Below are 25,759 nucleotides of genomic sequence, written 5' to 3'. Positions count from 1 at the left end.
CTGTCAAGATGTGAAATTCAATCAATACGTGCAATTGAATTATAACACAAAATGGTCACATTACAGATATGCTATCCGGACATTTGGTTCTTTGCTTCTGAAAAAAGAGAGAGAGAGAGAGAGAAATCACTAGATTTAGAATGTGAATTCTAAAAACTTTCTGACAACAAAGATGGAAATTAAGGTGGTATCTTCCAGTCAACGCGTAATTCATTTTGGAACAGAATTACATACCACCCATGTCTATACCTCTAAGAAATTTCCATTTTTTCACATTAAAAAATCCAGATACGAAGCCGAAGCTGCCTTCTTCGCCAACCTAAAGCTGTGTGACTTCAACATCATTGACACTCTTGGAGTTGGAGGTTTTGGCAGAGTTGAACTGGTAAGTAACTTTTTTTTTTTTAATTTCTAAGAGCGCAAAATCTGTGTGGGATTTTTATTTTATTATTTATTTATTTGGTTTTGCTCACTTGAGGTAAATACTGCGTCCCATTACAAAAGGAATGATATATATTATAAAGAGAGGTTAATAAAGTTATCAACCACTGCAGAACTTTCTATTTAACTTTATACAGTAGTACATAAAAATGAAACTGAAAAAAATCCTGTGACTGGTATGTAATTTCTAATATGCTTTTATTCATAGTAAAACTGGATGAGACATGGCTCAAGCAATATTTTAAAACACGGATTCCTATGAGTTCTGATAGAATTTAAGAAGATCTGATTAGATAGATAGACGATAGATAGATAGATAGATAGATAGATAGATAGATAGATAGATAGATAGATGATGATAGATAGATAGATAGATAGATAGATAGATAGATAGATAGATAGATAGACAGACAGACAGACAGACAGACAGACAGACAGACAGACATTTTTCCTTAATGCTATTTGCTTTGTTCTTGGTATTTACAACTAAATTCAAAGTGCATTTACAAACTTGCAAAGGAATTATGAAATAAATGACAATCTTTTAGTGAACTTTTAACTTATCGTTCAGTTTTGCATATTCTGTTTTTAAACTACTTTATTTATGCGTTTACCTGGCAGATGTAAAGATATACATTTTGTTAAATATACTGAATATGAGCTATAGAGGTAATGTAAATACAATTATGTTGAGCTATATGTAGCCAAAAGCAGAGAAGGAAAATATCAACAATCAAAATGTAGTTTTTCTTGCTAAATCTAATCCTTTGGCAATATAAATATTTGTTCAGAGAAAGTGAAATGTAGCTGAGTAACTGTTTGTGCAATTATGTAAACCCACTGGCTGACATCAGTAAAGAGGACTCCCGGAATATGACACCGGGAGACTTAAGGAAACCCTATTAAGTAAAGGGATATCCTTTCCATAAAAGTAGCACAAGTAAGCATGCCTAACATTAGCCAATTCAGCAAGTGAGATAATTGTAACATATAATTTATAAACATGCAATGCAACCCCATTGTTATTTTTTAAGTTCTGATGCGTTTCATTAAATTAACTCAGCAATGATTCTGGTCAAAGTACATGTTGAAAGCAGCCATAAAGCAAATCAGAAAGACCATAAATATAATAGGGAGGCGGGGGGGAGCCGAGGTGGCCCAGTGGTTAGAGTGCAGTACTGCAGGCTACTTCTGCTGACTGCAATTTGGCAATTCAAATCTCACAAGGCTCAAAGTTGACTCAGCTTTCCATCCTTCCCAGGTCAACAAAATGAGAATCCAGATTGTTGGGGGCAATTTGCTGACTCTGTAAACTGCTTAGAGAAGGATGTAAAGCACTGTAAAATGGTATAGAAGTCTAAGTGCTATTGCTAAATGCTGTACATTACAGCTGAATGACATACTCTAATAACATCTGCATGGAGATGTCCAGCCTATCACAGAGCCATGGGAAATGCCATGTTTTCAAGGCTCATATAAAGGATCACGGGGTTGGCCAGATCTGTTGGAGATGTTGGTCCGAAGAGCAATCATCAACAAAGAAGGCGCGCTTCCTAAGTCTCTTTAGATAGTATTCTTGAAAGTTGAGAGAGGAAAGATGCCCACTCTAGCTGATTTTATGGGATGGGCAAAACATTGGAAAGATGCTAGCACCTTGGACAGCCTAAGCCCCTTTGGGGCTTTGAAGGTAAGAACCAGCACTTTGAATTGTACCCAGAAGCTCAATAGAATGCAGTGTGACTCATGTAGCAGAGGAGTTACATGACTGCACTAAAGTGTAGCCATAATTGTGTAACCACTGCATTCTAGACCACTGTAATCCAAGGCATATTTAACCCAAAATTTCATCTACTCATGTCCCTGCCATCATTTTTTAATTTAATAGATACTGGTTGGTTGGTTGGTGGTCGTAGGTAGGTAGGTAGGTAGGTAGGTAGGTAGGTAGGTAGGTAGGTAGGTAGGTAGGTAGATAGATAGATAGATAGAAAGATAGATAGATAGATAGATAGATAGATAGATAGATAGATAGATAGATAGATAGATAGATAGATAGATAGATAGATAGATAGATAGATAGATAGATAGATAGATAGATAGATAGATAGATAAACAGATAGATAGATGATAGATAGATAGATAGATAGATAGATAGATAGATAGATAGATAGATAGATAGATAAACAGATAGATAGATAGATAGATAGATAGATAGATAGATAGATAGATAGATAGATAGATAGATAGATAATAGACAGAAAGAGGGGGATGATAGATGAAAAGAGAAAGTATGTGTGAGAGAAGAGGGAAGGAGGGAGGAGGAGAGAGAGAGAAGAGAGAGATATTATCTGACTGGAAAGAGATATTTAAAAAAGAAAAGAAATGAAGGAAATTATAAGTGAAGCGCACTGAAATTTCCATTTAGGGACAGGAGTCAAAGTTTACTTTTAATTGCTTTTTTTTTTTCTTAGCTTCCTAAACAGCAGGGTAGATTAAAATGAAACCAGGACAAACACGGAATATATTCTACAGTAGATTTGCCATTTCTATTTTCCTACTTTGCAACAGAAATATAGCTGGGAGAACCACCAGCTTATTAAAGAGATCAACCTACATCATTTTCATAAGCACAATAACATTAAAAAGTTAATATGTCTCTAGCAGAACAATAGCAAAATTGAAATAAAACACACAAGTAAAAATAATAGTTATTATTTAAATACTGTTTATAGCTGATCTTGAATTTTGTGAGGGAATTCTCCCATCCTGAGGTACAACTTCAATATCATATAAACAGTGAATGCTGATGTGCCCTTGGTTCAGATATAATGTTTTGGGGCTGCCTATCAAGCATCCACAAACTGTGGTTTAATGTTTAGTTTTTGCTTGCATGAATGCAGGAATACTACACCAAACATATTTGTCGGTATCCACTGTTTTTAAAATGCATTCTCTGAACAAGTGTGAATACATTTGTGAGTACATGTCTATTAAATGAGACCGGCGTTTAAATAATTATCAGTTTTGAAATGATTAGAATTGAATTGTTGAGCCGGGGAGCATGTAACGATTCTTTTTTGGGGGCGAGGGAAGCAAAACCATAGGAAGCCATATCATAAAACCTGTTTAGTGAAAAATGTGAGCTGTCACACAGAGTAATGGGGTCTCTCTTGGGGAATTTGCTGACTTTATAAGTTAATGGACATTCCCAGTAGACTTGAATTAGTATTCATAGAGTTTTCTACTTTTTTTTCCGAATCTGACCCTAGTTTCATATTGCATTATCACTATCTGGGTATTATTTTTGACCTTTTCTGCATCTCAAACGGTTGGCAGAATCTGTTAGCTTAGGAGCTATGAAAGTAATATGTAAAAAGAGAGGGCTGGATTCCCATCCTCAGTTCTTAGAAGTGTCCCTTGGCCAAGTCCCTTTTACATTGTTCCCCAACATTTTAGGGGAACAATAACCTACTTGAAAGACAAAGAAGATTACGATGATATATTTGTATCTGAATAAATAACTTGATACTTCTACAGTACTCCACTCTGCATAATAAATGTTCTGTTTATTAAATTAAAACAGGCTCTTTCTATGCCTAGACCAATGTTTCTCAACTTTGGCAACTTCAAGATGGGTAGATCCATCATGTTAACTGGGAAATTCTGGGAACTGAAATCCATACATCTTAAAGTTGTCCATGTTGAGAAATGCCGTCCCAGGTTATCTGTAGGTCAGATCCATTCTAGATGGCAGTCTTAGCTTTTGTAATGTAAATGTCTCTTGATGTGATCATGTTTGTATAACAGCAGGATCTATGCTTAATCTCAAGATCAGATGCAGAGTGGATTCTTTGGGCTCATTCAAGACAAAAGGATATTTTAATGCTTGTAACTTATTGCATGATTCTTCTAGCGCTGTCCTTTGGTTGGCAACAAATAGGGTCCCATCCCATCATCTACTAAGGTATAGTTCGGCACCAAATGTGACCTCCAGTCATTTACTAACCTAAATGTTCTTTGAATAGCAATGATTTGACTGCTAGAAGACATCACAGATGGGATTAGTATCATTTTGACTTAATATTAGCATATACTTTTCTGCCAGATTCTGTCAAATGCCTTTTCGGCCATGGTTCCTGCCCTCTTAAGCCTGGTGTCTCCCAAGGCAAGATCAACATCCACCCTTGTGGGCTCCCCCAAGGGCCTGAAGACCTGCTCTGCCAACTGGCCTAGACCCCCAGTTTTGGAGGTAGTTATTGGACTAAGAGAAGATCCGAGGTGGCGCAGTGGTTTAAATGCAGCACTGCAGGCCTACTTCAGCTGACTGCAGGTTCTGCAGTTCGGCTGTTCAAATCTCACCGGCTCAGGGTTGACTCAGCCTTCCATCCTTCCGAGGTGGGTGAAATGAGGACCCGGATTGTTTGTTGGGGGCAATATGCTGACTCTGTAAACTGCTTAGAGAGGGCTGAAAGCCCTGTGAAGCAGTATATAAGTCTAACTGCTATTGCTATTGCTATCTCTTCCCCATGTACATCTTCCTCTCTTCTTTTCCATCTTTGTTCATTTTGGACCAATGTTAGTGTTAGTATTTATTTCATTTAATGTGTTCATATTTCTTTATATTTTTATTGATTGTGAGCCACGTAGAGTAGCCTCAGAGATGAGATTAGTCACATATATATTTAATACATAAATTTAATAAACAAATACTACTGCCGCTGGAGCAAAGAGAAACAAACCACACTTAAATTTTGAAGTCAAAACAAAACTAGAAAACACTCGCTTCTTCTGCCAAGCTCTTTCCCCTTCCATGAAAATGTACTTGAAATGCTGGCAACCCATTTTCAAATCATATTCTAGTTGGAGAGCCAGGAATCAATATTTTTTTTTTGAAGAAATGTTTGGAAAAAACAACTTAATTGCCATCCACTCCAACGGAAAAAAGCAAAATGCTGCTTTCAAGGTGGCTGTTCATTTTTGCCCTCTACATTGATCTAAATCAGTGTTTCCCAAACTTGGCAACTTTAAGACTTGTGGACTTCAACTCCCAGAGTTCTCCAAGCAGAAGAGCTAGCTGGAGAATTCTGGGAGTTGAAGTCCACAAGTCTTAAAGTTGCCAAGTTTGGGAACCACTGATCTAAATCATTCATTTAATTGAACCCTGAACATCTTAAACTGGCCACAGTGAAGAAACATTGATCTAAATGAAAAAGCATAGCATTATAGTTCATTAACAAAAGTTCATTTAGTGATGTTCAAAGTTACAAGGGCACTAAAAAAGTGACTTATGGCCATTTTTCAGAGTTATGACCTTTGCAGCATCCCCACGATCACGTGATCAAAATTCAGAATGCTTGGCAACTGGTTCATACTTATGACTGGTTGCAGTGTCCCAGAGTCATGTGATTACGTTTTGCAACCTTCTGGACGAGCAAAGTCAATGTGGAAGCCAGATTCACTTAACAACCAGGTCACTACCCTATCACTGCAGCGATTCACTTAACGACTACGGCAAGAAAGGTCGTTAAAAGGCGCAAACGCACGTAACAAATGTCTCACTTAATAACATAAAGGCCAACCAATTTCCAAGATCAATCAGCTCACTCATCTTTGTGGTCGTAAGCCGAGGAATACCTGTTGTGGGCGCAGTTGGCCTTTACATATACTAATCCATTTGGCAGGAATGATATTTCTTTGTCGGTTGCTGGTATTTCTTTGCCACTGTGCTCCAAAACAGTTCCAAGAGGTGATTTGTTTACATTTCTGAAGTTCATCTACTGCAGGGGTGTCAAACCTGTGTCATCACAGCGACGTGACATGACGTATCATGCCTTTTTTCCCCTTCATAAACCGGGCATGGGCGTGGCCAGTGCGTGACACATCTGGTCTTCAGGCAGCAAGTTTGACACCCTTAATCTACTTCCTCAAGTCGGAGAAGTATTCAGATATGTCACCTAATGCCAAATTCCACCACCATACCAAATCACTGCCATTTCGCCAATTCACAGTCAATGCAAACCATTTGAAAAACTCAAAGCATATAACATTGCTTATATCACCATCAAAATAGGTATCAGTTCCTTCATAAGGTAAACAAAAACAAACTACAACTGTTGTTTCTTTTATTGTCCATATTAAGAGCAACAGTGGGGCTGCCCTTGAAGAGTGTTCGAAGACTTCAGTTAGTCCAGAACGCAGCCACGCGAGTGATTGTGGGTGCACCCAGGTACACCCACGCCACACCTATCCTCCGCGAGCTGCACTGCTACCCATTAGTCCTCCGAATCCGCTTCAAGGTGCTGGGTCGCTACTATAAAGTCCTACATGGCATCGGACCTGGGTACCTGAGAGACCGCCTCCTGCCGATTACCCTCTCATAGACCGATTAGATCTCACAGGTTTAGGTCTCCTCTGGATTCCATCCGGCAGCCAATGTCGGTTGGCGACCCCCGGGGGAGAGCCTTCTCTGTTTGCAGCCCTCTGGAATGATCTCCCCGTCGAGATCCGGACCCTTACTACCCTCCCGGCCTTCCGCAAAGCCACCAAATCCTGGCTGCTCCCGCAGGCCGGGGGGGCTTATGAAACATCCAGCCCACGGAAATTGTGAATGTTGCGGTTTTTGTTTTTAAGTCTTTGTCCAGTTTTCCCCTTTCCCTTGTCTATTGTGAGCCGCCCGGAGTCCTTCGGGAGTGGGCGGCATACAAGACAAATAAATACAAATACAAATATAAAAAGGATAACTTAGATTGCTCACGATATACCCAGCTATCAGACTGGTCAGCACTCCCATCACAAATCTAGACTCCAATAAGTAAGGTCTATTTCCAGAAGTATATGTCTCATGTTTCAGTCCCAGCTGAATAAAAAGGTAGTAATGTAAGACCAATCAGACATCCTATTTTAACAGCTTCCTAGAAATAAATATATATTTCCTGACTTGGGACTAAAAATTAACTACAGCAGCTACCTCAGATCAAAACTCTCCAAGATCCGTGGTACTTGAAAATTCTTCAAGCTGTTGTCTGCAGAACTATGGACAAGCACCAGACTGAGGCAAGCTAATATAAATCCCAATGGCCTCTGTGTAAATGCCCATTGGAAAAGGAAGCTGAATAAATCTTCACATTGGATAAGTCTGTATTATCAGAGCCGAAACTCTAGAAAGCTACCAAGTGAGCCATAATCCTGTCAGGGCATTGAAGCCAAGGGACAAAACTGAGGAGGTAGAGCCTATTAATGTGTCAAAACGTGCCAGGAAGAGCATATTATTGGAAGAGTTGAAGAACATTTTGTTGTAAGAACGTACTAGAAGACTTTGAAGCTTAGCAATAGCAGTAGACTTATATCCGCTTCATAGGCTTTCAGCCCTCTCTAGCGGTTTACAGAGAGTCAGCATATTGCCCCCAACAATCTGGGTCCTCATTTTACCCACCTCGGAAGGATGGAAGGCTGAGTCAACCCTGAGCCGGTGAGATTTGAACCGCTGAACTGCTGATCTAGCAGTAGCCTGCAGTGCTGCATTTAACCACTGCGCCACCTCGGCTCTTCCCGACAAAGCTCTTATTGGGCAATTATCCTGACACAAATGCGGGTACTTTATAAGGGTTCCAAATGATGCTATTTCCCCTTCCGTTTAGACATTCTTTTTTCCCACCAATCCTTTAAACATTTGGTATTTGTAGAATAGCTTTCGATTCATAAAGGCCTGGAAGCAGAGGTGGGCTGTTATGGGTTCGCCCAGTTCAGGAGAACCCAAAGCTAACATTATGACCAGTTCGGAGAACCTCCAAATCCCACCCCGGCTGGCCCTGCCCATCCCTTCCAGGAGTCTCCATGTGGCCCATTTTGGATGCAACATATATGCAGGGCCCGGGCGGAGGCTCGGGGAGGGGGGAAATGGGCCTCCTGGGAGGCCTCCAGGCCCAGGGGATGACCGTTTTTTGCCCTTCCAGAGACTCAAGGAAAGCCTCTGGAGCCTGTTGGAAGGCGAAAACGCCCCCCTCCCCCACCATGGTGCAGGAGACTGACTGGCCACGCCCACCCATCAACCAAGCAGAGAACCCGTTGCTGAAATTTTGAAGCCACCCTGTCCTGGAACTTCAGAGGTGTGGAAACCCATGATCTTCCAGCTGTTGTTGATCCAAAACACATCCACCTCGTGTTGATTGTAGTCCTCAGACTGGCTTCACCTCTGCCCATGTGAAATGCTGAGAACTAGGAATGAAAAACCGTTGTCCTCAATAAATGTTCTGGGCAATAATATGTCAGGAAGATTCACAAAGATGAGTGAGCTGATTGATCTTGGAAATTGGTTGGCCCTTCCACAGAAGGAAAAAGCTCCAGCTTATTCTGAAATGCAGCATCTCAGCTGCTCTGAACTGGAGTTCCGGTCTTAAAATTCAGAAAAGCCAAGCAATGCTTTAGTGGCAAAAAAATAAAATACAAAAGGTCCTATTTTTCTATCTGATCAAATAGGCCACTGGTTCTGTTGATGAGAAGTGCTGTGTTTTGTTATACCTTGGCCCAGGTTTTCAAAAAAAATATATTTGAGAAGGTGAAATCCTAAACTTTGGGAACCTCCCTATTATTCTTAGAAACCAAACACAAAGGATTTTCTTTGTAATGGAAAATACTGTGACCTTCCTGTCAAAAAATAAGGGCATTTGTGTGAAGGGCCCTGTGTTTAATTAAACTATTCCAAGAAACTCATGTTTCTTCAACTTTTGGGGAAAGTTAGGGCTGTACAAGTAATCCTGTACAGTTACTAACTTGCAAAGTTACAACAATACTGAGAAAAGTGATTTATGGACCTTCTTTCACACTTACGACCCTTGCTGCAGCATCTCCATGGTCAGTGCCCTGGGGTCATGTGATCACTTTTGGGACCTTCTGACAAGCAAAGTAAATGGGCAAAGCCAGGCTCATTTAACAACCGTGTTACTCATTTAACAACTGCAGTGGTTCACTGAACAACTGTGGCAAGACATTAACAAATGTCTCACTTAGCCGCAAAAATTTTGGGCTCAACTGTGCTCGTAAGTCAAGGATTACCTGTAATGGAGAAAAGGTTACAATTTGCTGACGTTTCTATAAAAATGCAGAACATTTGAATAGTAGAAATACCTAAAACTTTCATTTCAAATTGTAACCTGTTTTCCTAGACCCGTAATGGCAAACCTATGGCACATGTGCCACAGGTGGCACACGGAACCCTCTCTGCGGGCATGTGAGCCGTCACCCATCTTAGCTACGGCGTGCATGTGCGTGCGCCTCCCACTGGCCAGCTGATTTTCGGGTCTCTGCCACACATGTGGGAGATGCGTGTGCATGCGCGGGGAGTGCAGGGGGGTGCCCTTCAGCCCATTTTTGTGCCAGGAGGCTTCAGGGAGGCGCTCTACATGGGGCTGCCCCTGAAAAGTGTTCGGAGTTGGTTGGTCCAGAATGCAGCCGCGTAAACGATATTGGGTGTACCTAGATACACCCATGTTACACCTATCCTCCGCGAGCTGTACTGGCTTCCTATCGGTCTCCGAACGCGCTTCAAGTTGCTGGTTATCACCTTTAAAGCCCTACATGGCCTAGGACCCGGATATCTGCGAGACCGCCTCCTGCCACATACCTCCCAACGGCCGATAAGATCTCACAGGTTGGGCCTTCTCCGGGTACCGTCGACCGGACAATGCTGGCTGACGACCCCTCAGGCGAGGGCCTTCTCTGTAACTGCTCCGGCCCTGTGGAACGATCTACCCGCAGAGATCTGGACCCTTCCCACTCTTTTGGCCTTCTGAAAAGCCACTAATTCCGGCAGGCCTGGGGCTGTTGACCTCATGAACGAGGTCCAGCCCCACCCAGATTGAGTGTATGGTGTGTTGCTTTTGAATCCGTTTTCTCTTTCCCTATTTTTTAACTTTTTATCTTTTTAGTCTTGTTCGTTGTAAGCCGCCCGGAGTCCTACGGGATTGGGTGGCAATAAATTTATTAAATTACAATTACAATTATTGCTAGGCCCAAAATGGGCGTGGGGATGGTGCACCCTGCCCACTGCCCATTTTTGGTCCCTGAAGATTTCAGGAAGGCCTTCTAGGTCCAAAATAGGCACAGGGATGGTACAGCAGCCCTCCCCGCTGCCCATCTTTGGTCCCTGGGGGCTTCAGGAGGCCTGCTAGGTCCAAAACAGGGCATGGGGAGTGTTGCATGCATGTGCGGGGGGCGCATCACATTATGGGCGTGGGCACGTGCGCCCTGATGCATGCATGTGCACTATTTCAGCACATGAGAAAAAGGTTAGCCATCACTATCCTAGGCCAACTTTCAGTCAAAGCAATTGATTGTGGAAAGCTTTCCGTTGTTTGTGTGTGTGTGTGTGTGTTTGTCTGTGTGTGTGTTCCCAGGCTCATTAGTTGGTAGCCGTCTGGCATGATACTTATTATTATTAAAGCATAACATGCTGCTCGAGAGGTTGTGCCATTTCTTTATATAGATTTTTCTGAATAGCAGTAGCAATAGCAGTTAGACTTATATACCGCTTCATAGGGCTTTCAGCCCTCTCTAAGCAGTTTACAGAGTCAGCATATTGCCCCCAACAATAATCCGGGTCCTCATTTCACCCACCTCGGAAGGATGGAAGGCTGAGTCAACCCTGAGCCGGTGAGATTTGAACAGCCGAACTGCAGAACTGCAGTCAGCTGAAGTAGCCTGCAGTGCTGCATTTAACCACTGCGCCACCTCGGCCTCTAATGTGGCTTCCCCGTTGACTTTGCTTGTCAGAAGATCGCAAAAGGGGATCGCGTGACTCTGGGACACTGCAGCCATCATAAATATGAGTCAGTTGCCAAGCATCTCAATTTTGATCACGTGACCATGGGGTTGCTGCAATGGCTGTAAGTGTGCCGTTGTAACTCTGAACAGTCTGTTGTGGCCCAACGCAGCCAGTGGAGCTGGCAGCAGATTCAGACAGTGAGGAGGTTGGGAGGAAGATGGGCCAGTCCTGGAGTCTGGGGAAGGCTCTGATAAGGACTCTGTGTTGGAAGCAGAGAGGGGGCCAGTGCCAGTTATCAGCTGCCTTCAGAGTCGGACATACAAGCTATTGTTGTGGCCCACCAGCGGGCAGCAGAGCTGGCTGCAGATTCGGATAGTGAGGAGGTTGGGGAGGAACATGGGCCAGTCCTGGAGTCTGGGGAAGGCTCTTATGAGGGCTCTGCGTCGGAGGCAAATACGGGGCCAGTGCCAGTTATCAGCTGCCTTCAGAGTTAGACATCAGTGAGGCAGATGAACAGCTGGATTCTGTTCCCAGTGTGTGCTTGCCAGAAGAAGGGAACAGCTAAATAACATGGGTCAACTTGGGAGTAAGGCCACAGGTGGACAATGAATGGTAAAAGAGCAAAAGGGGAGTGGACTTTGCAGGAGGCAGTTAGTTTGCTTCATTGATTCGTGACTCTCGGAGACTCCTTGCCAAGTTTTGCAGAGATCAGCCTGGCAGCTCTCCAAGCCAGATAAGGTCTGTGACTGTAAATCCCCCTTGAAAGACTTTGTTGAATGCGAATCAGAAGAATTCACAGTAAATTAATAAAAGAGATTTTTGTCGAGACAAGGAGGTTGCTGCGTGCTCTTGGGAAGCCTAGATCAGAACATGGTCACTAAATTGAACTGTTGTAAGTTGAGGACCACCTGTACTATAGGTGTGTGCAATTGTCATGTTTTGACACCCTTATAAGATTATAATTATATAATTATATAATTATAAGATTATAATAATTATAAGAGACACCTTGGTATTCTCTAACTCTGTGAGACAATTTATAGGTGTGTGATGATCACTGCAAGAATACATGGATTTCATATTCCACTACGTGGCACGACAAAATCGCGCTGGTCAAAATCGCGGCGATAAAATCACGGCGCTAAAGCCGCGCGTCATCACCGCCGCGACAACAGCGCGGCAACATAAGGGCGCTTTAAAACGGCGCCGCGGCAGAAAGCCGACTTCATTTAAGGTAAGCGTTAGGATTAGGTTTAGGGGTTTGTTTTAGTGTTAGGTTTAGGGTTAGGGTTAGGGTTAGGTTTAGCATTAGGTTTAGCGTTAGGGTTAGCGTTAGGGTTAGGTTTAGGGTTATGTTTAGGGTTAGGTTTAGGTTAGGGTTAGGGTTAGGGTAGTGAGTGCTTGGGAATGCGCGATTTTGCCCTCCGCGATTATGTCATCGCGGTAGGGTCCCGTTTTTCCCTAGCGCTTAGAACGGCGTGATTTAGTCTTCGCGCTTATGTCTCCGCGCAGAAGGGCTTCGCGGATTTGTGGTGGAACCATTCCACTAACATACCCAAGAACGGCTGTTTCTGCAGTCCACATGGAGATAGTTGGAATGGCCCCGAGAAAAAACTGTTATTGCAATTCTGATAACTTGGTGAACAATAACACATGTTTTTTTCCAACTGGATCAATCTGAACATCACTACGAACTTGTGATTTCCCCTAGCTGACAGTTTCCAAGTCTGTATTAAAAATCATTGACTGTTGATACAATATTTCCAACCAGATAGATTTATTTACTGCTGAGACTACGTGATGTTCTTGTGCCGGGGTGGGGTGGGGGGGAATCTTTATTGCCTCTGCTAATCCAGCAGTTCATCCCTACTACTATTAATATGACGCTGTACGTGTCTGGTGTTGCTTAGGTCCTGCTATAAGTAACAGCTGTTGCTAATTTTGGCTGTCCGTATGCTATGTCTACATTGTTTTCATTGAAAAGGTTTTTATTTTCCATTTTTTCATTTTCATACACTCACATATATACTGTGCATAGCCGGAGCCATACCACATTAAACAATAATCACAGCAATTCCTCTTGTCAACAATACCCCAAAAAATAGAAACCCAATATACCTCTTCCACTCTCCATACATCTCTTTTTCCACCCCCTCCAACTTTCTATCTTCCCTTCATCCTCCTCCTCTACCCTACTTCCCCTCCCCTCTACCACTCCTCTCTCCTGATCCACTCCCTCCCTTCCTTCTCACCCTCCCTCCCATCCTCTCTCCCGCCCTCTCTACCCATCTTTCTTCTATCCCACCTCCTCCCCTTGGTGTATTTCCACTATATGTCAATGTAACTTATCCTATTTTTACAGAGAAATTAAAGAAAAACATGTGAAGTCGCATTACATTGAAATCTAACACATCGTCTCTAACCTAGTATAAATCCCTCCCTCCCCCCCTCCCCCCAACACCCCACCTCCCTCCCCCCCGACTTCCCATAGCCCGTACACGGTATAGATTTTTAACAAACACAGTCTAAAATATATTGAGAAAAAAGAAGTTAAAAAAGGGGGGGGTTAATAACATCTCTACATTGATCTTCGCTTCTTCTTGCTACGCTAACTTTGAACAGTTTATATCATTCCTGATCTTAAGCATAGGCTATCTGGAATTTCTTAGTCCCATATTTGTTTTGTATAGTCAATCCATTTTTTCCAGTCTCGTTTATATCTTTCATTTGAATGATCTTTAAGATATGCCGATATTTTAGCCATCTCGGCTAAATTTGTAACTTTCAATGTCCATTCTTGAGTTGTAGGCAAGTCTTCCTTCTTCCAGTATTGCGCCACCAACAGTCTTGCCAGTCAACAGTATGTCTACATTGTTGAAGTCCAGGAATGCATTCAAATGAAAAGAAAAAGAAATGACACTGATGATAACTAACTGGAGATTACAATTACTGACAAAAAGTTGTACTGTAGAGGTTTTGAGTTGAGAACAAATTTACAGAAATCATCTTGGCTTCAGAAGAGAAGCAGATCTAGAATTAGTCAGTAGTAAAGCCAAATGTTGCCCAATGTGGATCTTTCAGACCCAGCCACATTTACAATACATTTGCTCCACAAGGAAACAAAAGCCTTTTAAATATAAATGTGCTACAATCACAAAAAATCTCCCCTCAGTATGGAGATAAAGCCAAAGGTATTGTTTACACAACAGAGCAAGGAAGATCAAAACTGAAATGTCTTTCTGCAGCAATTGGAACAAAATGTCTTATCTTGTGCGAGGAACCCAAGGAATCTGAAAACTGAATCATTATGAATATTAAATGAAGATGCAATACTGAAACCCATTCCTAAATAATCCATTTTCCTTAATAATTCTATAGAAAACTAGGTGTGCCCGGGTATTTATTTATAAGGGGAAAATGTCCAGACCAAATGTAATTTCTAATGTTGGATTTTCCCCCTTGCCAGAGGGAGCCCCCGTGTGGAGTACTGTGAAGCCATTACCATGGCAACTTCACTGTGCTGCACAGTAGAAGCCATTTTACAGCAGTACAGTAGAGCCATTTAAGGCACAACAGGCTGTAACTTAACAGAACACACACCCTGAGGGGTGTTAGGAGTGTCTTACCCCCACAGTATTTGTTTCCAGAGAGTAAGTTATCTGTGTACCAGGTTTGGTTGAAATTGCTTGAGGCGTTCCAGAGTTATGCTGGAACACACACAGAGACACACACAGAGGGGGGGGGGGAGGGGGGAGGGAGGGAGGGAGGGAGGAGGAGGAGAGAGAGAGAGAGAGAGAGAGAGAGAGAGAGAGAGAGAGATTTCCATATTTTCAACTGTTTTCCTTTCTTTTTTGTCCTAAAGAAGCGGGACTGAATTTTGTACAATCTATCATATTATGATTTTTCTGCTCCTACATACAGTATAGTACTGGTAGTTCTGATATTAACACAGCAGTGCATCAGTTCTGTAAACTATTCATGGAATAGAATCTCCATCTATGAGAGCGAGGTGGCGCAGTGGTTAAATGCAGCATTGCAGGCTACTTTAGCTGACTGCAGTTCTGCAGTTCAGCTGTTCAAATCTCACCAGCTCAAGGTTGACTCAGGCTTCCATCCTTCGAGGTGGGTAAAATGAGGACCTGGATTGTTGTTGGGGGCAATATGCTGACTCTGTAAACCGCTTAGAGAGGGCTGAAAGCCCTATGAAGCGGTATATAAGTCTAACTGCTATTGCTATTGCTATTTAAGATTTACAAAATGTTTTATTGTGTACTAACCTAATGTGGAATTTGAATTACTGGGTAACTCCCCATCATCATCTCAGCCTCTTATCATTATATGGCGGGGGCAAACAGTTAATTTTCCCAAAGGGTAAGGTGAGAAACCTGGACTATTGTGGGGGGCTGAACCAATAGGGCTGTGAAGATGTGTAGAAATGATTGGATGGTCATTTTGAAAAATCCTTTCTTAGCTAGCACCTAGAAGCAACGAGGAACATATGTGCCAAATTTCAAGTTTGTAGGCTTTACGGTTCTGGAGATTTTGTGATGAGTGAGTGGTACTTGGCTTTTATATAGAGAGATTTCAGAAACTTGCAAACTCTAGCTGATTATTATTCTGCCAGCTATGTTTACCAGTCACTATCCATAATGAGAATACATGATGAAATTTGTTCAATAGGTAGAGTTCTAACATACAGGGGTAAATACCTGACCAAAACCTGATATTTTAATTTTAAACAATATTCTTGGAGAATAATTGAAGGAAAGAGCACTCATTGAAAAAATTCTCTTCACACAGACTCATATGAAAGAATCACAAAATTAAGGATATGATTTTCAAATATGATATGCAAATTTAAACAAATAGCATGCACCTTCAAAATAAAAACCATGGCAGTGGTAATGCTTGTTGGATATACCCTTATTTACATTTGATTTCTAATGTGCAGTTAACCTCATGCAGGCTGGATAGGAACAGCTTGCTGTATCAAATCATTGCAATATTCCATATTGATTTATTCGCACTGGAGACATTAGCTGAATGGGTGTCCATTGCATTCCAAAATGTTTGCAACTCCAGTGATAATTTGTTTAAAACTGTTGCCTATTAATTGCAATCCAACATTTTTTTAAAAAAAACTTTTAAATATTTAAGGACAGAAATAAAGATACATAATTATTTACTATTGCATTAATGTTTTAGGGAGCTTTACTGTACAGCATAAGCAGAGAAAATAGTAACAATTTTAAACTTATTCTTGCTAAATGCTGGGGACTAGTATATCCATGCTAGCCCATATTTCATCTTTATTTTAATGTAGTCTTGAGATCACTCTTAACACTCTGTATCCTTTCAGAGTGAATAATATTTAAAAATGAGTTAACCCTTACCATAGGGCTAAAAGCTCATGAACTGTGCCAAAGTATAGAGTTCATTTGCGTGGGTCATTAATTTTCATACCCTTCAGGAAGGAGATAAATAATTGCTAATTATGTCAGCGCCATTTCTAGACCTCATCTAATATTCAAGGGCAAGATTGATGAGTGACAGAGTTCTAAAAGATCTTGAGAAATCACCGCATTATTTGACTTAAGGACCACACTCTTCTCCCTAAACAAACCTTTGTAAAATACTTACCCGCTTCCTTCTTTATTTTACTTTATTTGAAGATACTGATCAGTTTTAAGCACCCTTTATTAAGATTAAGATTAAGATTTAGTTTATTTGTATGCCGCCCTTCTCCGGGAGGGACTCAGGGAACAACTCAAAAGGGGAAAAGGGGATACAAACACAATACACGTAATTAAAATACAAGAGTCATACAGCCATACAAGTCGAGAGGGGAGGGGAACTCATCAACCCCAGGCCTGCCGGCATAGCCAGGTTTTGACGGCTTTCTGGAAGGCCTGGAGAGAGGTGAGGGTCCGAATCTCCGTGGGGAGTTCATTCCAAAGGGCCGGAGCTGCTACAGAGAAGGCCCTCCCCCGGGTGGTAGCCAGATGGCATTGGCTGGTAGACAGAACCCGGAGGAGGCCGACCCTGTGCGATCTAACGGGTCTATGGGAGGTAATTGGCAGCAGGCGGTCTCTCAAGTACCCAGGTCCAATACAATGTGACAGGTAAGACGAAATCACTGTATAAAGTGCAAATTTTAAAATGGAGTAAGATGGCAATTATGCTTGATAGAGTAGGTTGCCTCATCTGTCATAGACCAGCCACCTCTGCCTCCTCCTTCTGATCTTCCAAGCAATGTAAGATTACCTCAGATAACATCTCTCTTGGTATTATCAGATTACCTTTCATTATCTTGATTAAAGGCATAATATAGACTTCTTTTGATTAATTATTCAGAGACATTGGAGAATTTCTGACTCCATGATCTACAGAACATTGTAAAGATAATCACTCCTTTTTTTAAATCACTGCTGAACAATCCAGGGAAATGAAAATCTGCATTATTAGTTTAAAAATTCATACATTGCATCAGCATTTCAGTTGCAGTTGTCTTACAAGAAAAATATCATGTCTTGAACAGAATGAGCGTTAGTAAATGAGTAAGTGCATAGAGAGGTTTCAGCAAAGAAGCATTTTCTGTGAAGCTGAATGAACCATGCATACATTAAGTAAATAAAACAGAAATTCCAAGACAGATGTGAGAGAATGTCCTCTCTAATTTTAGTAGCAATATTGATTTTATGTATAATGTACATAAAACCTACTTAAACCCCATGTAAAATTGACTTAAAAACAAAATTACACTCTCTTATTGATTTAGATATTGTAGAAACCAACAAAAAACATTTCCCTGCTTTTGTGAAGGCAAGTATTTGGTCAAGGCATTTTTCTTACATTTGACAGATTCAAAATATTTTTCTTGCTCTCATAGCTGGTAGCCAATTCTATCTGACAAGCTCTTATCGTCTCTTTACAATAAACTACCTGACAAATCTTTCAGATTATTACAAATCTCAGATCATAATTCCTTCTGATAAATGTTCCTAAATAGACACATCCTTGCAGGTGTGTTTGTGATGTTGACAAAACGTCATGTTGACGGTCTCAACCAATCTGCAAAACTGCTGGGTTTTTTTTGCAGGAATTGCAATTGACCCACAAGTTTTAAAAGTATAGGGCAAGGATCCTCAAACTGTTTAAACAGGGAGCCAATTCACGGTCCTCAGATTGGGGGCTGGACTGGCTGGTTGGGTGTGTCTAGGTGGTCATGTGACTGAGCAGTGTGTCTAAGTGGCCATGTGGTCATGTGACTGAGCGGGTATGTCTTAAGTGGCCACTCGGGCCCTTGTGACCTCTAGGCTGGAATACTGCAATGTGCTCTACATGGGGCTGCCCTTGAAGAGCACCCGGCGACTTCAGCTAGTCCAGAATGCGGCTGCGCGAGTGATCGTGGGTGCACCTCGGTTCCCCATAACACCTATCCTCCGCGAGCTGCGCTGGCTACCTGTTGATCTCCGGGTGCGCTTCAAGGTGCTACTTACCACCCACAAAGCCCTTCATGGTAGTGGATCTGGGTACTTGAGAGACCGCCTCCTGCCAATTACCTCCTCGCGACCTATCAGATCGCACAGATTAGGCCTCCTCCGAGTTCCATCCGCCAGTCAGTGTCGACTGGCAACCACGCGGAGGAGAGCCTTTTCAGTAGTACCGACCCTTTGGAACGATCTCCCCATGGAGATTCGTACCCTCACCACCATCCAGACCTTCCGCACAGCCCTCAAGCCTGGCTATCCCGTCAGGCCTGGGGATAAAGATCGTAATCCGTCCCCACCCGAATGATGAATGTTGTGTACTATTTTTACTATGTGTTTTATGTCTTACTGTCTTGTACTCCCCTCCCTATATATTGTAAGCCGCCCTGAGTCCCCTCAGGGAAAAGGGCGGCCTATAAATAATAAAACCATAAACCATAAACCATGTAAAAAATGCATACCTAGCATTTGGATACTTTGCAGAACCACATTCTCCATTCACAGTTGCCCTGATCAGTCAAACATGGTTGACTTGAAATGCTTCTGGCTGTTCCCCACATCTACGAATTGAGAAGTTGAGATATAGAATGGCAAAGTGCTTGGTCCTTGATATTGGCGTTTTTATTTGGGAATAGCCTTCTGGTAAAATAAGATTTGACTCTACTTCACCTGCAAAATTTAAAGGGCTGACTGGGGCCAGGTCAGCTGTCCCAACTTGGATAGTTAGGAAAGAAAGACTCTTGACTCCACTGTTAGCAAAAGTATACTTTACTGCATCCAAGTAGTGTAGCAAAGCTGGTTTTCACACTTTGAAGCGGATTGTTGCCTTTTCCCCATTCCCCCTGATTATCCCTTAGTGTCCAATTAGATTCAAACAAATTATTTTGGCAACTGTTCCTTTCTAAGCAGACTGCTTTTGCGGGCTGGCCAGTGTGTTTCATCTGTTGACCTTGAAGCAACCAGATTCTCTCACAGGACAGCAGGACATGCACAGTTTCAGTTACCCTTTTCCTCCTTATTCCCTCCTCCCTTGAGAGACCGCCTGCTGCCAGTTACCTCCAACAGACCGATTAGATCCCACAGACTAGGCCTCCTCCGAATTCCATCCGCCGGCCAATGCCGACTGGCGACTACCAGAGGAGAGCCTTCTCTGTGGCTGCTCCGACCCTCTGGAACGAGCTCCCCATGGAGATTCGCACCCTCACCACCCTCCAGGCCTTCCGCAAAGCCCTTAAAACCTGGCTGTTCCGACAGGCCTGGGGCTAAAGAGCTTTTGCCCCCCCCCTCGAATGGTATGACTGTTGTGTGCTTTTAAATTGTGTATTGTTATGTTCGTCTTTTTTATTCCCTGTCACCCCTTCCCTGATTTGAATTGTGAGCTGCCCTGATCCCCTTGGGGAAAAGAGCGGCATATAAATGTAATAAATCCAATCCAATCCAATCCCTATAGCTCCCCCCCCCCCAGGTTCCATGGCAGACTAGTATCAGGCAAAGCATGGCTGTGGAGCAGAATGACAGGCCTGATAGGCCATCTAGGTTAAGTATGATGCTGGGTTATTGTTTTGTTGGACTAACTGTCTACTTAATAATTTAAATTTATAATTCTACTATGAGGCTGTATGTCTTTCAACCGCCTCTATATGCAAATTATTGTTGATGAAGATGATAATGCGCTATATCTATATGACCTTCCAAAGCCCAAGAGGCAATTGGACTTTCTGGTTTCTCTTTGAAGACATTTCGCTTCTCACCCAAGAAGCTTCTTTAGCTCGGACTGGATGGTGGGGAATGGAAGGATTTATTCCTTGCAGACAACTGGTCATTTGTATTCTTTTATAGAGTCATTGAGGCCACTTGGAGGTTTGTCTGTGTCCTGAGGATCACATGAGTAATGCAAATAGGTGTAGAGCCTTCTTGGAACTCTGAAAGGACACAGTCCTTTCCAGGTTCCACACCCATGGACACTATTCAGGTGACCTTGAGGACACAGATAAACTTCCAAGTGGCCTCAATGACTCTCTAAAAGAATGCAAATGACCTTCAAGGAGGATAAATCCTTCCATTCTCCACCATCCAGTCAGAGCTAAAGATGCTTCTTGGATGAGAAGCGAAATGTCTTCAAAGAAAAACCAGAAAGTCCAGTTGCGTCTTGAAAAAGCACCTTCGGAACAACCAAGACCTGGATGACTGAGAATTTCCATAGACCCCTTCCTAATTCTCCAATAAAAAAATTGAGTGCAAAAAGACATAAGCTGCTGTTCTCTATTGCCTATTGCTATGGTATCCTTCTCCGTGTAAATGGTAAAACAATGATTGACAATAATGACATATCATTTCCTGTAGTGAAGGTAGCATTTCTTCCATTCCCCATTTTCTGGGGAAATATAGATGCAATGATGCTATTTTGTTCTTTGTTTGTTTAGCAGACACAATGCTTCTGATCTTTCCCAGTAAATCTGGCCTGCCAAGATCAGTTGCTTACACAACGTACACAGTAGATGTGGTCATGATTTATATTTCCTAAATACCAGGTTTCATGAGATTAATCTCACTTGGTCACCTTGAGAACAAGGTAGCAGAATAGGAATGCATGTTGACGGCTGTGTAAAAAAGCTATCTATGGTTTTGCTATAATTAAACACCTGTGCAGAGTTTTGGAAATGATATAAGAGGATGTAGAGCAGTTCTGAAAATAAATGGATGCAGCTTTTCTCATGTTTCTGTATGTTGGCTAATTTATTTTTAACTAAGACCATCTACCACAAAAAAGGTGAGATGTTAACTTTATTATATATTTCACCCCAGTGCTCCAGATATCAGCAAGGGGAGACAGAGAATCAAGGTTACATTTAATGCTGTTCTCTTGTGGCTGTTTGTTATTCAGTCCACATTTAGCAGAAATCACAAGGAGTTATTCAAAGCAAGATGTAAGGTTGTTTCTGAAAAATTTGCAAGGTTTAGCTTATTTATGTATTTCATTTATGTATGGCTCCCATCTCAACAAATGACTCTCAGCAGGGAACAAAATTAAAAGAAAATACAAAGAATTACAATGAGACAAAACTTAGATTACATAGCAGCTGAGAATAAATCATATAACTGTATCACTAATATTACCAAAAATTAGGTCCATGCACATACTTAGGGTACCAGGCCCAGGCCCAAGTCATTAAGGACTTAAGAAAATAAGCAGGGTTTTGTTTCATCCTTATCTAAAGTGGGAGAGTGTTCCATAAAGTGGACAGTGGGCACCATAATAGGTAAGACATGAGTTTGACAGTCCTTCAAAACTGTCAAATGGCATTCCTTTTTAACCCAAAGTATGTGTTGCGTCTGCCTGACGCAGCTGGCAGCTAAGCCACGCCTCGCAATAACCCGATTGGTCCAGGCGTGGCTGGCTGCCGGCGGGAGAATCGCGGCTCTCCCATTGGCTGGCCGCCTGACAGCTATCCGTATAAATAGCTGTCAGGTGGCGCGTGCGTTCTGATCTGTCAGTTGCACTGTTCCTGTTGAATAAACATTCTTTTTTAAAAAAAAATATAAAGTTTTTATTTATTTTCAATCTTTAAAATATAAACAAACCATCTTTCCATAAGCAGTGTGTCATGGGTACAAATCTCTGTGCAACATTCTTCTTTTTTCTATTATCCATTTTGTTTCTAACTATAAACACCCCAAACTATAAGTGCATTTTGTTCTGTTTTAATAAACGTAAAGAATTTCAGTCAACCACAGATAAATATTCTATTTTTTCTCTAATTAAGTTAATTTAACTACCTCTGCCAGTTTGGTGAAATGAAATCAAATGGCTAAACCTTTTATTATTTTTTAAATATTGAAACTCTCTGCAAGAGATAAGTTTTTTTTTTTTTCACTAGGATTGGTTTATTTTTATTATTTTTTTACAACGGTCCTACTTCTTCTTCCCTCCCTCCCTCTTTCCTTCCCTCGTTCTTTCTCCTACTCCCCTTCCTTCCCTCCTTCCTTCCCTCCCTCCTTCCCCTTCCTCCTTCTCTCCTTCCCTCCTTCCTTTCCTCCTTCCTTCCTTCCCTCCTTTCTTTTCTCCTTCTCTCCTTCCTTTCCCCCTTCCTTTCCTCCTTCCTTCCCCCCTTCTTTCTCTCCTACATTCCCTCCTTCCTTTCCCTTTCTTCTCTCCTTCTCTCCTTCCTTCCTCCTTCCTTCCCTCCTTTCTTCCCTCCTTCCTTCCCTCCTTTCTTCTCTCCTTCCTTCCCTCCTTCCTTCCCTCTAGCTTCCCTCCCTCCTTCCTACCCCTTTCTTCTCTTTCTTCTCTCCTTCCTTCCTTCCTCCTTCCTTTCCCTTCTCTCTTCCCCTTCCTCCCCTTTGCCCTTCCCCTCTTCTTCCCATTCCTCCCCTCTTTCCTATTCTTACATTCCCTCCCATTCTTCCTCTGCCTTCCCTTTCTCCTATTCCTCTCCTTTCTCCTCTCCTTCCTATCTTTCCTTCTACTCCTCCCTCCATCCACTCTATCCGGAAAACATTCTTGCATTTACCTCACGCCTCGTCTTCGTACTTAAAAGCATGCCCACAGATTACAGTTGCTCATGTCAAATAGCAAAAAACTCCACATTGGCAACAGGAAGGGTGTCTGGCCAGTAAACATTCAGCTCCATTCAGTTGCCCCGACGCCACCCCACAAGGTATTACGGGGTGGTTAAAAGAGGGTGATGATGATGATGATTTGAGGAAAAGACTATTTACTTACATGTGGAAATGCTGGTGCTTGAATTAGGACTCCAGGCAGTACACTTGAGAATGTCAGATTCCTCCCTACCTGGTGAGGAATCATATGAAAAGAATTGCTACACACACACACACTCTGTGGTGATCTAATAGCTAAACTTGATTTGATTTGATTTGATTTAATGAATTTATAGGCCGCACAATCCCGAAGGACTCCGGGCGGCTTACAGAAATAAATTTTTAAAAAGAGAAGAGTTAAAAACGGAGGAAAACAGATTTTAAAAAACCACATCATGCACCCAGTCTAGTCGGGGCTGGACCTCGGTCATGAGGTCAACAGCCCCAGGCCTGCCGGAATAGCCAGGTTTTGATAGCCTTTCGGAAGGCCATGAGAGTGGGTAGGGTCCGGATCTCTGGGGGTAGTTCATTCCATAGGGTCGGAGCAGCTACAGAGAAGGCCCTTCCCCGAGGAGTCGCCAGCCGGCATTGTCTGGCCGACAGCACCTGGAGAAGGCCCACCCTGTGCGATCTTATCCGCCGTTCGGAGGTTTAACTCTTCAGAGCCCACTGAAAACAAAGCTAAGGAAAAATCATTCAATGAGATTCTAACGAATTGTTCCAGGGGGTCTTCTTATGACTATTTATCTGTTCATACTACAGGATCAATGGTTTGAGTTTCAGTATTATAGCAGTTCTGATATTTGCCATTTTATTCCAGTGTGAGTGGAGTTAGTAGCTTTCTCAGACCATCATGAAGCTGAGGTCCCTTACTCAAAGGAGGAACAGCCCTCCTTTCCATAATGGGGGAGGGGGGCTTTCATTTCTCATTTTTCAAATGAAAATTAAATTGGCCGTTTGTTTAGATTTTACTCACTGAACTGGAAGGAAAATGTTTTCTTCATATTTTCCTGTCGAATTGTCGCATTTATCCTCTCTGTGCTGTTCAAAAAAAAATGGTTGCGTATTTCCTTTCCAATACATTTAGCTTTACTAAATGGCACAGGCTGTTCTCAAAATTATGCATTTAGAAAAAAGAAAGAAGAAAGCAGCTGGCAACTTGAGTAATTTTCAGACAAAAGCCAACACATTATCCATGTTAGAAGTGCAGGCATTGCAAACAGGAATCATTTCCTTTCCTTTGCCATTTTTTTTTAAAAATATGGTGGGATAATCAAGGTATAAGAAAGCAATATACATATAAAATCACTGACAGACTTCATACATTCTGTTAAAATAAAATAGCCCACCAAATTTAGGTCAGAAATATTATTATTAACTTTGCATGTCGTTAATTAGGTTTTATCACTATAGCCAGTTTTATTAATATTGTCATCAAATGGTTTCAGATCAAAGATCACCAGATTAATTTATGCAAAAGAATAGCACAGATCAGGGCAAGTTCCCAAACCCTGTTTCTCAGAAATACAATAGTTTAACATAACTGTTGTGCTGGGTGTGCAACAGGTTAGATCAGATCTACAGTATACATGGCCACAATTCAGGATAATTTGCAATTATTTCTAACAATATCTAGGATGAAGTCAGAAGACCCATTCAAAGAGTTATAAAGTGAAAACACCCCTTCATATTCCATGTAAACATAATTTAATTACAACTTCTGAATTTGCTACTTTAATCTATCTTTTCCAAATTTAGTATTAAGATACTAGTGCCTTAGAATCCCACAAATGTTTGATACATAATAATGTTCATGTGCTAAGGATAGGTATAAGGTAAAGGTAAAAATTCCCCTCTCACATATGTACTAGTCGTTCCTGACTCCAGGGAGCGGTGCTCATCTCTGTTTCAAAGCCATAGAGCCAGCGCTGTCTGAAGACATCTCCATGGTCATGTGGCCGGCATGGCCAAATGGCAAAAGCCCACAAACCGCTGTTACCTTCCCACCAAAGTGGTCCCTATTTTTCTACTTGCATTTTTACATGATTTCGAACTGCTAGGTTGACAGAAGCTGGAACACGTAACGGGAGCTCACTCCATTCTGCGGTCCTAGGGATTCAAACCACCGAACTTCCAATCTTTCTGATTGACAAGCTCAGTGTCTTAGCCATCCCCTAAGAATAGGTATAGTTAGAAATATTTTAAAATACTTTTTGCCCTTTGTTATAGAAATGAATGAAATGCTTAAAATGACTAAAATAGACTAGGTGACCTATCTAAATCTTGGGGGTTATTTTTTTTTCCTTAGAATGAGAAAATTTAACTCCAAGCTACTATTTTTTAAAATACTGTTGCTTGCTTTTTAAAACCTTTAAACCAAAATGTTTTTAAACAAGGCCTTTTACAACGGACATTGATTAGGGGTGTGTATGAGCAATAACACCTTGTAAATGAGAGTTACATTTAGATTCTG

General features: G+C 41.8%; 1 protein-coding gene across 1 annotated transcript in view; it reads left to right on the top strand.

Moving 5' to 3' along the window:
* Positions 1–25,759, top strand: part of PRKG1 (protein kinase cGMP-dependent 1) — an 847,569-nt gene that overhangs the window by 807,623 nt on the left and 14,187 nt on the right. Inside the window, exon 10 of the mRNA XM_032231578.1 lies at positions 289–385. Within this exon, the coding sequence (XP_032087469.1) occupies positions 289–385 (97 nt within the window). The remainder of the gene's footprint in view (positions 1–288; positions 386–25,759) is intronic.

Source organism: Thamnophis elegans, chromosome 15 (genome assembly GCF_009769535.1).
Source record: "Thamnophis elegans isolate rThaEle1 chromosome 15, rThaEle1.pri, whole genome shotgun sequence".
Lineage (NCBI taxonomy): Eukaryota > Metazoa > Chordata > Lepidosauria > Squamata > Colubridae > Thamnophis > Thamnophis elegans.
The sequence above is the reverse complement of the archived record's forward strand: the minus strand, read 5'-3'. Positions and strand labels throughout refer to the sequence as shown.